Source organism: Saccostrea echinata, unplaced genomic scaffold (genome assembly GCF_033153115.1).
Source record: "Saccostrea echinata isolate AGI-Se365-2 ecotype Australia unplaced genomic scaffold, CSIRO_AGI_Sech_v1 ptg000027l, whole genome shotgun sequence".
NCBI classification, from domain to species: Eukaryota; Metazoa; Mollusca; class Bivalvia; order Ostreida; family Ostreidae; genus Saccostrea; species Saccostrea echinata.
This window is the reverse complement of record NW_026889776.1, coordinates 12563567-12578055: the sequence shown is the minus strand read 5'-3', so window position 1 is coordinate 12578055 and position 14489 is coordinate 12563567. Positions and strand designations below refer to the sequence as shown.

Below are 14489 nucleotides of genomic sequence, written 5' to 3'. Positions count from 1 at the left end.
ATCGTTATTAAGCTACCATTTAACCACGTTTAAGTCAACATTTAGTCACAATTATGCAGGAGATTAAACTGCTTTTACTGGTAAAATATTATTTTTATATCTTGCCTGGAAAGTAGTATAAAAAAATTTATGAAGATTATTTATATATTTAGCAAAAGTTGTAATTGTACACAGTATGTTTACACTGTGGTGATCTAAGTTAGTGTCACTGGTAGAAGAGTCATGGTTGACAAGAGACTGGGCGTTGTTTGATACTTTATCAAAGTGAACAAAGAATCACAGAGAGCCAGGGTGACTTATTGTAATTGGTGACAAGTGGCAAATAGCCACGTTGTATACCCAAGTCTGTATGTACCGAATTGTAGCACTCAGCAAGTGAAAAAAACATATCTGTATATATTAAATACCTTACACAATAGGCAAGTGTCCATTGTATTTGTATATTTTGCATTCATTATCATCCCTGTAAGACTTGGGAAAACCAAGTATGATGCCAAAGAAGATCACTCGGGTCTAGCACGTTACAATAAGTAAGGGTATTTTTACCAGATTTTTGAATTTCTTGGGCAACATTGCTTTGTCTATCAGTTAATTTTGTTTTGTACTTCCATGGATCCTTTGCAGTGTTGTATTATACTCAGGTGACCGTTAAGGCCCTTGGGCCTCTTGTTTAATACCTATGAACAGAGAAGAACTTTTTCAAAGAAATAATGCACTTTCACTATATGATCTATATAGCCCCACCCTAGCTCCAGAGCCCCTGACCCTAGGGCCATGAATTTCACAATTTTGGTAGAGGGCTCACTACTTATTACAATCATATCAACAGTTTGAATGCTTAATGTCCAGTCCAGGAGTAAAAGATTGCATTAATTTCGGTGGTTTAGTCCCACCCCTTAGGCCCCAGGGGGTTTGGGACCATGACGTTCACAATATTCGTTCCTCTTCACCCATTAATGCTATGTGCCAAAATTGGTTGAAATTGGTTAAGCGGTTTCAGAGAAGAAGCTGACAATGTTCAAATGCTAACGGAGGACGCACGACGAAAGACAAAAACGGATAGCAATAGGTCATCTGAGTGACTCAGGTGACCTAAAAGTCCAACTTTATATTTTGCTTAGTTTTCATTTCTGATTATAATCATTTAGATAGAAAGTGCAAATATTTACTATTGCAGGTAGAAAATGTCATTTAACAGATATACATGTACATAAGTGGAGATTTCATATCTTAAGATAAAAAAGTCATGAAAATGCTCGGCAGAATTTAACGGAATTGCTGATAGATGGTGAAGCCTTGAAAGTTCATAATTGGAGACTGGGCTATGAAGTTTCTTTTCATAAAGTATCGTGATTGCCAAACAGATTGGTGCCAAAAGAGGCATTAGTTGGCACATCACTTTGACTTTCCTGAATAGAAAGCGGGAAACAAACATATCAATCTGTGTCCACATAATAGATGGTCATTTTCCACAGGACTCGACAGTTACTGCATCTATTTTGGTAGATTCTGTTCGAAATGTGCAAGGTATATCCAAAAATCAACTTTTGGACAGACAATGCAGGGTGCTATAAATGCTCCCAAACATTTGCCATTCTTTTCCAGGAGCTTCACTTCTTCAACTTTTGCGAAGCTCAGGATGGTAAAGGCGTTTGTGACAAGAAGGCATTTCATCTGAAATCTCCCATTTAGCGTTACATTAATGAGGGGCATGATGTTACTTGTGCTGTAGATATGAAAAAGGTAATTTTTGGTTAATTCATCTGGACAGAAAAAATGCTTCTGGTGTTTGCCTAGCATAAAAAATTTAAATGCTCAATAGCCACATTTGATAATTTTGAAAGCAGTACTACAACGTTTTAGGCAATTGATTCACAGCAGCACGGATGATACAAATTAATGGTTGTAAGTCCTGTTGTAGTACTGGGTGGAGAAAAGCCTATCAAAAGTATCCCATCCATCTCAAAATTTCAAAATTTTGTGTTTGGTGCTTCTGACCTCACAGTCTGGAGAGCATATGAAGTCGAGACAGGTATTTTACCTAAGCTCAAAGGTTCAAAACCTGAACTAAAATTCAGTTCACTCAGGTGTGTATGTATTGAGAGGGCATTACCAGTAATTTCTTTATTTCATTCCAATTATTTTTTTTCTACAGGGAATCAGTTTCCATGGGACTCAATCGTTCTAGGAAAAGTTACAACAACCCCATTAAAATATTGGTGGGGTACCAGCAGATGTTATGGAATAAGATTCAGAATCTGATAATGTATGAGAGAATATAGGTAAATGTTTACAATAATGCAGTTTTAAAGTACTGGTATATGTGAAAATTTAATACAAGTTTCCTGGTACATTGTAAGTGTGCATAAATTGATAAGTGCAAAATATCATAAATATAAACATATAGTCTTACAGTTTAATTAGGGCCCCTCTGAGGGCGCCCTATAAGTGATCAGTCTGTCCGTCCTAGATCTCTTGTCCGGAGCATATCTTCTCTCTCCGTGGCCCAATCTTGCTCATACTTCACCCCACACAGTGTGATTGGGTAAAGGGTGTACAGTGACCTAGAACCATGTTCCTAGGTCTAAGGTTAAGGTCATAGCAGATTTATATGAAAAATCCTTGTGCGGAGCATATCTTCTCTAATCTTGGTCCAATGTGGCTCATACTTCCTTCACAGAGTGCCACTGGTCAATGGATGTGCAATGAACCTTGGACGAAGTTTCTAGGTCAGGGGTCATGGTCAGAAATAGCCTCTCTGTTTAAAATCTTTGTTCGGTGAATAATCTCTTTCTCTTTAAGTCCAGTCAGCCTCAAACTTTATCAATTGACTTAGGGTACGGAACATTTGTGATCATCATTTCATATTTTGATAGAGGATATGCAACAATTTTCATAGAGGATATGCAAAATTCGTGATTTTTGTGCCGTTTTTTGATAGAGGGTATGACTCACTTGTGATTTTCGTGCCATTTTTTATTATAACAAGGATGACATAGAAGCCCTTTAGACTCAAACAACACATCCCTTAATAGTACACAAACGTTCCTCTTCAAAATAAACCCTTTTCAGCTACCTTAAATTTTCACACAAAATACCTGCACAATGACAAGCAAAAATATTACATGTATATGGCCTCAACTTTGTTGCAAGGGGATAATGAAGTAATTTCCATGGATTGTATACCAATGAGACGTATGCCAGAAGAAAATTTTATTTAAGATGAAAAAAAAAAAGGCAGGAAAGTTTTTCTTTGCCAGGAAGAAGGATGCTGTTTTAGGGCTTCTTCATTGCTTGATGCAAATATTACACTTGGCTGCAGAACAAATCAAGCTTTCCTGCCAGATGTGTCCAAAATTAAATACTGTTCAAAGCTTAGCTCAGCAGGATTCACATTTAGAAGTCACCATCTCATATCTACAGATACAGATCCTTGTTCTATGCCAACTAAAGAAAATAAAGGATGGGCTCTTAAAGGACAGAAACCAAAAACAAAGTGTTCAGAAGACCAAAACAATATCTTTTTTTATAAATTCAAAAAAAAATAAAAATAAAAAAAAAAATAAGGGAGGAAGGAGGATCAACAAAAGGTAGCAGAGGATATGAGGAAGGAGAAAAAGGATGGAGAAATCGTTTAAGGTCAAGATCAAGTAAATGAGTTTGGACTTTCTTCTTGGTGCTAGATTCATTATGACATCATAATTGATTTAAACTTAATTTTCCCGTACTTTACGGCTTCAATAGAATTATGTAGAAAATAAAGCACTTTCATGGAATTCAATTTGTAATCATGTCAAATGTAACCCCGATACCCTTATTCCATTTAATATCATTTTAAAGTAGAGAGCAAGAAGATATGAAAAACTGTTTTCTAAGAGACTGTAGGCAATATTGATACATTTCCTCTTTCTGAGATGGAAAAAACTCCCATATTTATACCAGATTTTCTTCATTTTTCATTGAAAATGGGAAGTTTATAATATGTTTTTCGATGAGTTTACCCCAAAATTATGTCCGGATACACCTTATTTTACCAAGCTTTATTCGAAAAGGAACATTAAAAGAATGTGTATCTCAAATTTGAGAAATCTGTCGGCACCTTTCATTCACTAGATCTTGACCTTAAGTAAGTCTGAATAATCACAAGCCAACATATCTCCGTGTTTTTTTTTTCAAGGCTTGTGATTAAGGAGAAGAAAATTGATAAAGATGATATGGTTGCAAACGGAAGTAGATAAGAAATTATTTGAGTTGAAAAGTGAAATCTCTGTAAAAATCTTTCACAACATTGATATCTACAATAATTATTATTGAAACGTGTGGAGACAAGAAGTTATTTTACAAATACCAACTGTTTTACTGAAATGTATGGTATAATTTATTATATTTATCTTCTACAGGTTATATTTAATTAGCTGTCTTAAAATCTAACAATTATCTGACATTTTACATACAAAAATGCATTTTTAAAAAAGTTCTGGTTCCATTTGAAATCTCATCATAAAATCTTTTCCAACCGTGATAACATATCCTAGATAACATATCATACTTATTTGAAACTGTTGTTGGCCTTTAATCAGTGTTGAACTGTCAAATTACTTTAGATTGAATGTTAAGGATACATAACACAAAGATTTGATACAAAGGATTCATGTATATGTATACTCTGAGGAGGACATCATTTGTTACACCAAAAATGTATAATACATGTACGTGTACATAATTGTTTATAATTAAGTTGTATTAATCAACATTGTCCTATTAATTTATGTTTCATATTTGAGATTGTTAAGAGACAAAATGCAGAAAAATGGATGTTACATGTTAAAAGTATATTACACAATCCAGGTATGTTTGAGTTGTCAGAAAATCAAAATTATTGATGTGGGTTTTCTCATTTTCAAACAACAAATTTTTGACAAAGCAAGACTGAATATAATTTTATCTCAATATAAAAGTTCTAATAAATGCTTTTTTATGCCCCTGGATCGAAAGATCCTGGGGGTATATTGTTTTTTGTCTTGTCTGTCTGTTGTCAACTTTAACCTTGCCCATAACTTTTCATTGGTTGGAGTTATGACTTTCATATTTCACATGTGTATTCCTTGTGACAGGACCTTTCTTTTGGTACCATCATTTTTTACCTTGGAGTTTGATCCACTTTTGGAACATTTTATGAGACTTTAACCTTGGCAATAACTTCTGAACAGTTGGTGCTTGGGGTTTCAAACTTCGCAGTGTATTTTTTGTGACAAGGTCTTTCTTCGGATACCAACAACTTTGACATTGACCTTGGAGTTTGATCTACTTTTAAAAAACTTTAACCTTGGCTATAACTTTAGAACAGTTGAAGCTTTGGGTTTCAAACTTCACATATGTATTCCTTGTAACAAGACCTTTCTCTGGATATCAGCCTCTTTGATCTTGACCTAGGAGTTTGACCTACTTTCGAAAATCTTTAACCTTGCCCATAACTTTTGAACGGTTGGAGCTACGGCTTTCATTCTTCACATACGTAATCCTTGTGACAAGACCATCCTCTGGACACCAACCACTTTGACCTTTTGACCATGACCTAGCAGTTTGACCTACTTTTGAAAACTTTAACCTTGGCTATAACTTTTGAATAGTTAATGATAGGGCTTTTATACTTCACATTTGTAATCCGTGGGACATCACCTTCCTTTGGATACCAACAACTTTGACCTTGACATAGAAGTTTGATCTACTTTTGAAAAATTTTAACCTTGGCCATTACTTTTGAATGGTTAAAGCTAGGGCTTTCATTCTTCACGTATGTAATCCATGTGAAATCACCTTCCTTTGGATACCAACCACTTTGACCTTGACAGGAGTTTGACCTACTTTTGAAAAACTTTAAACTTGGCCATAACTTTTGAATAGTTAATGCCAGGGCTTTCATACTTCACATATATAATCCTTGTGACGTCATCTTTCTTTGGATACCAACCCCTTTGACCTTGACAAAGGAGTTTGACCTACTTTTGAAAACTTTAATATTAGTCCTCGGCCACAACTTTTAAATGGTTGGTGCAAGGGCTTTATACTTCACATATGTAATCCTTGTGAAAAGACCTTCATTGGGATACCAACCACTTTGACTTTAACATATGAGTTTGTCCTTTTTTCGAAAAACTTTAACCTTGGCCATAACTTTTGAATGGTTGGTGCTAGGGCTTTCAAACATAACATATGTAATCCTTAACCTAGACCTTGACGTTTTACTTTCTTTTCGAAAAACTTTAACCTTGGCCATAATTTTTAACTGGTTGGTGCTAGGGCTTTCATACTTAACATATGTAATCCTTAACCTAGACCTTGACGTTTTACTTACTTTTAAAAAAACTTTAACCTTCGCAATAACTTTTAAACAGTTGCGCTAGGGCTTTCAAATTTTACAGGTATATTCCTTGAGACATGACCTTTCTTTGGGTACCAACTTTTTTAGCTCTATTGGTCAGATTAGAAGAGCTTATGCGATAGTAAGGTGTCAGTCCGTCCGTTTGTAAACATTTTTTTTCAAAATGCTACTCCTCCTACAGTTTTAGTCTGATTTTAATATAACTTGGCAATATAACAAGGAGACTACTCTAGGATACATAATTCTTTATCGGTTTTTGATTTCGATGAACGGTGTTGCCATGCTTACTAAACAATAGACACTTCTGGGAAGTACTTTCAAAATGCTACTCCTCCTACACTTTTGCTCTGATTTCAATATAACTTAGCACTCAAGTGATCTATACTAAGATGCAAAATTTTGTGCATCGGTTTTTGATTGCTATGAATGGTGTTGCCATGGTTACTAAAAATAGAACTTTCCTTGAAATACATTTAAAACCCTTCTCCTCCTACAGTTTTATTGATCTGATTTCAGTATAACTTGGCACTCAAGTAGAGTATACTAAGATACATAATTCTCAGTATCTGTTTTTGATTTCGATGAACGGTGTTGCCATTGTTACTAAAAATAGAAATTTCCTTGAACTAATTTTAAAATGCTACTCCTACAGTTTCGATCTGATTTCAGTATAAATTGGCACACAAATGGACTACACTAAGATACAAAATTGTTTCTATTGTTTTTTGATTTTGTTGAATGATGTCATAATTACTAAAGTTGAAATTTCTGTAAAATTCTTTACACCAAGGATCATTATTCTATGTATTGCTGTTGCAAAGTTTCAAGTCCCAAGTGCTACTTTTAAGTACAGTAGAGCTACAGTCTCATCAGAGACTTCTGGTTTATCTTTTGGCCTGGATTTTGACTTGCATTTGATAAACTTTAAGCTTTACCATAAGCTGCCATACGGGGGCATCAGTGTTTCACAAACACATCTTGTTCTTCAAATATTCCATTGTAACTCACAATTTTCAATTTCTTATTTCTGGTAAACACATACTTCCTAAACATATATATTTATTATATACCTAACTGTTTATCGCTCAATTTTACTGCTTATTTCACGGAACCACGTAACGGTATGGTCTGACTCTGCAGTTCTCTGAATCAACATCACAAGATATTGTAAACCAAATATTAATTGTTCTTGTATTTTACCATGTATATTGTACACTGTTATTATATTCTCTTGTTATCCCAGTTGTGTTTTTGCTTGGTTTGAGCTGTGGCGCTCAAAGTTTCTACAAACTGACCCTCAACAGACTGGGTCATATCATATTCCAGATATTCATTTAGTTTCCTTACCAGGTCAAAGGGACATGCTTTTGTTTAAGGTTTGGGAATATAATGTGACTTCTACCAGATAAAAAAATTAGATACTGCTTATTAATAAAAGATGAAACATTCTGTATGACTGAAACAAATTAATAAAGCTGAATTATGTTAAAAATTATTCATGAATATTCATTGGAAATCTTTTACAAACTTCAAGACTAATAAATTTTGCAGTAACGTTTGATATGAGACTTGAAATTACAGTTTAGTAATACTTTCCAGCTTATTCAGGCTAGTGTGCTATGTTGCAATATAGTGTCTGAAAACTCTACTTTAGGGTTTGACTAATTATACCCGTTCCGAAGGAAAGAGGGTATACTGTTTACCCTTGTGTGTCTGTCTGTCTGTGTGTCAAGCTGTCTGTCCGTCCGTAACAAATTTTTCGACTCAGTTTTCTCAGTAACTACTTATCGCAGAGATTTGAAATTTTAGCACACACTTTGTTGAGGCATGCCATATGGTGGAATTAATTTTTGAACGAATTTGATGTCAACTTCATGTTAATCCGTGCGTCTGTCCCTACCATATATAACAAATTTTGGTCGCAGTTTTCTCAGCAACTACTCATTGTAGAGGCTTGAAAATTTAACACACTCTCTGTTTTGGCGTGCTGTATGGTGGGATTCATTTTTGTACGCATCCAATGTCAACTTCCTGTTTATCCTTGTGTCTGTCCGCACCATACATAACTAATTTTTGTCGTTTTTTTTTCTCAGCAACTACTTATTGCAGAGGCTTGAAATTTTAGCACATTCTTTGTTTACTCATGTCATATGGTGGGATTCATTTTTATACGAATCCGATGTCAACTTTCTGTTTATCCGTGTGTCTGTCCGTACAAAACAATTAATTTTGTCGTTTTTTTTTCTCAGCAACTACTCATTGCAGAGGCTTGAAATTTTAGCACACTCTTTATTTAAGCATGTCATATGGTGGGATCAATTTTTGTACGAATCCGATCTCGACTTACTGTTTTATCCCCGTGTCTGTCCGTAACTTATAAGTATGTAAAAAAAAAAAAAAAGAAGAAGGCCTAAAACACGAACCCCTAGAATTGATGGGATCAGGTGTCTAGGTGGAGTAAGCATCCCCTGTTGACAAAGCACACACGCCGTGAGCTCTTTGTATTGAACGAGTAGACGGAACTATCAGTTGTCAATTTCAGTATAAAAAAAGAAGGCTTAGCAATTGGTATTAAACAAGTCATCCAAAATGCGATCTAATGAAAGGCAATATTTGCTAACATGGTCATTATTACGATGAAAGAAGTTACGAAATGCTTCGGAAACCGGTTGGTGCCAGGTAAAAAAATATTTTATCTGGCGGCCGCCAAAAAATTTTCTGGCGGCCGCTGTATAATATCTGGCGGCCGCCACATAAATAACTGGCGGCCGCCAGAAATTATCTGGCGGCCTTCAAATAATTTTCTGGCGGCCGCTAGATAAGTTTCTGGCGGCCGCCAGTTATTTATGTGGCGGCCGCAGATAATTATCTGGCGGCCGCCAGATAAACTATTTTTCTACCTGGCACCTACCGGCTTCCGTAAAATGCCGACTATAATAGAGGCTGTTAAAATCCATGTAACATCAACTAATCACTGATAAGCATGCCTCTCTTTAAAACTGATCGTACTGAGAGCAAGCTCTTATAAGTTGGGGGCATAAACACCACAAGCAGGTGATAGTGGAATATTCTACATAAAGACAGTTGACGATGAAAAAGCTGAAATCATCTCTGTTGTCATACAGTTTAGTTGTTAATTTGCCTTTATCGTCTCTAAACAGTTAAACATCCGAATATGAATTTGTAAGGCTCATTATTTTAACTGTATTTTTGAAGAACTAGGATGTTATTCTACAAGTGGCAATCCAACTCGTTACAACACGGTGACTTACATCAGTTCTTTTTGTTCCCAAACATTACTTTTGTAAATTTTACCATCAAAATATCAGAAATTTTACCATCAAAATATCAGAAAGACGGGGAAAAATGACCAATCGTGTACTATCTGTCTTCAGAATTGGAAATCAGGATAGACATTTCACAGACTACCAGAGAACGGATACATAAACATCTGACAACTGGAGAGCGGATATACGGCGCATAGACGTCCCGCGCCAAGAAAGTTTAACAACAAGGTTCTCAGCTATTGTTTGTCAAAAGATTGAGGGGTACAATTATATCCAAGAGGTATAATAAATTGCTTGGAAATGTTACCAAGCGCATACTTTGTTAGTTTTATATTAATAATTTGGTTTTGTTGTTTCTTTTCCCCCCCTTTTTTAGCTCACCTGAGCCGAAGGCTCAAGTGAGCTTTTCTGATCGAAATTTGTCCGTTGTCTGTCTTCATCGTTGGCGTTGTCGTCGTTGTCGTAAATTTTTCACATTTTCATCTTCTCCAGAACAACTGGGCCAATTTCAATCAAACTTGGCACAAAGTATCCTTATGTGAAGGGGATTCAAGTTTGTTCAAATGAAGGGCCACACCATCCTCCAAGGGGAGATAATTACGAAATAGCAAAAAATTAATGGCATTATTGAAAAATTTTCTTCTCCAGAACCAATGGGCCAGAAAAAAATGAAACTCATGTGGAATTATTGTCAGGTAGTGTAGATTCAAGTTTGTTCAAATCATGACCCCCAGGGGTAGGGTGGGACCACAATGGACGGTCAAAGTATAAAATAGGTGTATATAGGAAAAATCTTCAAAAATCTTTTTCTCAAGAACAGCAAAAAATAATTGGTCATATTTATGTGGAAGCATCCTCAGGTGGTGTAGATTCAAGCTTGTTCAAATCATGACCCCAAGGGGTAGGGTGGAGCCACAATGGACGATCAAAGTATAACATAGGTGTATGTAGGAAAAATCTTCAAAAATTTTTTTTTTCTCAAGAACAGCAAAGCAATGATTGGTAATATTTATATGGAAGCATCCTCAGGTGGTGTGGGTTCAAGTTTGTTCAAATCATGACCCCCAGGGGTAGGATGGGGCCACAATGGACGATCAAATTTTAACATAGGTGTGTATAGGAAAAATCTTCTCAAGAACAGCAAAGCTATGATTGGTCTTATTTATATGGAAGCATCCTCAGAAAGTGTAGATTCAAGTTTGTTCAAATCATGACCTTCAGGGGTAGGGTGGGGCCACAAGGAAAGTTCAAACTTGTAGAGAAAATGTCACAGTCAAAATATTATGTAAGCATCATTAGTAAGTGTTCAAATCATACCCCCACTCCCTTTTAGGGGTAGGTCGGGACCACTTATGCATTTAAGCTTTTCAATACTAAACTGATTTTTTTTTCTTTTTTCCTAGCCAGTGCTCAGGTGAGCGATGTGACCCCTGGGCCTCTTATTTGTTGTTAAGTTTGGTTAATGTTGTTTTCTTTTGCAGGTCTAAAGTTGCCATTTTTGTGTCGCAGTGGTTAGAGAGTTCGCTTTAAGAGTCGCGGAGTAAGTTGATCCTTACGTCGCGGGTTTGAATCCCACTGTGCGACGTGGAGACCGATCTTTTGGATGAGACCGTATAAACCGAGGTCCCGTGTCGCAGTAGGTGCTGGCACGAAAAGGATCGCCCAATGCTCAATGGCCCAGAGTGCCAAGTATAAGTCAAAATTTGCAGCTCTCCACCGGCAAGTGGTGGCGTCTCCAGATGGAATCAGGACAAGTCGCCCAAACCACCTTTAAAGACTGATCGCCCCCAATTTAGGACAACTCACACCCACTCAAGACAACTCGCCCCGATTATTTTTTCTCATGAATTGCAAGGAAAAAAAAAAGTATTATTCAAAAAAGATATTTATTTTAATTTTCCTCTTTTCTTAGATTTGATTCTTATGAAATCAAAGAGCGAATAAAAGCATTTTGAATTATCATATTTTTAAAAGTTATATTTATATTTGTAAAATATGTCTACGTAAATAAAGCACATTGTCTTAAGTGTTAAAACATCTTAATTATTTATTGACATATTAATAACGTTCCATCCACGGCGTAAGGAAGCTGTGATAACTAAAATGAAAACATCAGACAAGATTTTAATTAAACCCCCCTAACTCACAAGTAATTTGAAACTTCAAAGTGAAGATTAATTACGACATGCAAGCCCCGAAAATTACGTTCATTTCTTTGATAACAAAAATTGCAACATCTCCGACAGCACCAAGAGATTGTACGTTGCATTTCCTACCAAGGAAAACAACATAGGACATATTACTCAGGTTAGAAAAAATATAATATTAAAGCATTATATCAATCGTATCTTTTCTTATATTTTAAGTGCAATTCTAGAGGCATAATGCAAATATTGATGGATTTAATATAAAACATATTTCTTTTTTAGACATCTCACGTGGGAGTATCGGCGGATAAGAAGGCAAGGACAAGTTGTGTTTCAGTGTCTGGGGTGTGTAGAGCCCACAATCCCCTACTCTGAGGTCACCACAACCAGCGAGCTCCCCTCACGTCTTCTCCCAGAGGCCAAGAACACACGAATAGTTGAGGAGTCCATTAACATCCCCATTGTTCCCCATGCCTAACCACACCATCCAGAGGAGGAATCACTCACCGACTAGACTTCACCCCAGGAACTGTCTACCAGAGTAGCCGTCATCACTTTTCACGTCACCGAGAATACCTCACAACGCGGGAAGAGGAAACTTGTGTCCAGCGATGGATATTCTTACGTGGTAAGGAAGGAGAACAAGAGCGGATCCTCTTGATTTGCTTCAGCAAAGACGTGGTACATCGATGGAACTTTCAAGATTGTTTCCAAGCCTTTTGTGCAGATGTTATCGATCCACTTCTTTGCCAGATCCTGATACAAAATGAAACCGCTTCCAGGGATCTACGTCCTCATGCCAAGGAAAAGGAAGAAGGGCTACAAGCAGGTATAAAATCCCTTCTTAAATAAGAAAAAAAAATTATTTTTATTTTAAAAATCTATACTTTATTTTATATCAATGTTGATTTGCTTTCAGGTGTTTGCCAGGATTTTGGAGCTGTTGCCATCGCCCCCTGTAACCGAGCTGCTAGTTGCAGACTTCGAGGAGGGAAAGTGGAGAGCTGCGAAGTCTGTGTTGCGTGGCGTCCGGATACACGGTTGTACTTTTCACTGGAGACAAGCAGTATGGGGTCATGTTCAGGAGCTTGGATTATAGGTATACTAATTTATGCATTACATGTATATTACAGTAAATGATTTTCAGAGTGTACTTAAGTTAACTTTAATTTTAGAATGACAAAGAATGTTGTAATATTTGATAAATAAATATACTAAGCTTGAAACATACAATGTATATGGCAACGTATATAGATATAAATATTATTTTTTTTTGCAGATGGATTAATGCCAGCGGGATGGTGTATTCAAGTTCGTTAGGAAGCTGCTTACCCTGCCATTTCTGCCAGAGGGACAGATTCCCGTCGCGTTCAACACACTAAAGGAGACCGTCACAAGCGACCGACTGATACATCTGACCAATTAAATAGAGAGGACCTGGATCAACGGCGACATTTAGACACCATCATCGTGGACCGTCTACCGTATGGCTGTGAGGACAAACAACAACGTCGAAGGATGGCACCACCGCATCAGCAGGAGAGCCCAGAAGTCCAGCCTGCCCTTCTATGTGCTTGTGATTCTTCTCTTCAAGGAAACCGCCAGCATCCCGAACCAGCTTAAGATGATCAGCGAGGGAAAACTCCGGAGATACCAACGAAAGACTACAAGACTTCTACAGTGCTGCATCAACCAACTTTGGGACAACTACAACGATGGATCCATCAGCGCCAGCAGCCAGCAAACTTCTGAAGAAATGTGGACAGATCTACAACGGACAGTGAGTGAATAAGAAAAACGTGCTGAATGTAAATATTGATGTACATATTTATGTAAATATATATGTACATATTTATTACACCAGGATATAACAAAATCGAACTTTTTACAGTTTATGGATCATGATAAAATCTTATGTTCCCTGTCCTTTAGTTGAGACTGATGCACGCCACCACTACGAATACATATATATCTATAATTTTGCTCGTGCACCATGCACCATGCATCAGTTACAATAACCATTTACCATCATTACATTATATAATCTACCACTGTATATAAAATTAGAGTGTCCAGTGATTAATTACACTATTTCTCGATTCATATAATAGCAAGTGTTTATTCATTTATAGTAAAAACGTCATTGTACAATTTATTTCAACCATTGCTTACCATCCATTTTGGCACCATCACACTTATTTAGCGCATGCGTACCAATAACATCATAGAGCCCACTTAAATTAACTCATAACGATAAAGAGCTATACAGAAGTAAAATGCAAAGGTGAAAAAGCAAAGTTAAGAATGTTAAAGTGCGATACTAGTATCAATCCTTCGCCTTCGAACCTTAGCTCTTCGCCATCGCCCTAAAGGTGAAGGTGCGAGTGGCCCCAACGGAACACGATATAATAAGAATATATACCACATGTAGTATTGAGAAACTGAGGACCTTATACACTCGGTACAAGTTTTGGGACTTAACACAAAATAAGTCTATATATAGAAACTAAGGATCTAATACACACGGTTCAAGTTTGGGGACTTACAAACAAGATAAATATATATATATATATAGAAACTGAGGATCTTATACACACGCTTCAAGTTTGGGGACTTACACATAATAAGGGTATATATAGAAACTGGGAACCTTACTTACATTGAACAATGTTG

At 36.5% G+C, this 14489-nt stretch overlaps 1 protein-coding gene across 1 annotated transcript; it reads left to right on the top strand.

Moving 5' to 3' along the window:
* Nucleotides 1-12477: 12477 nt before the first annotated feature.
* Nucleotides 12478-13608, top strand: LOC133193259 (uncharacterized; the record flags this gene model as incomplete). The annotated part of the gene is made up of 4 exons (XM_061329216.1): nt 12478-12571; nt 12736-12915; nt 13096-13127; nt 13276-13608. Coding segments are annotated over 4 exons (639 nt in total), but the record flags the coding sequence as incomplete, so codon positions are not given.
* Between the last annotated feature and the right edge of the window lie 881 nt (nt 13609-14489).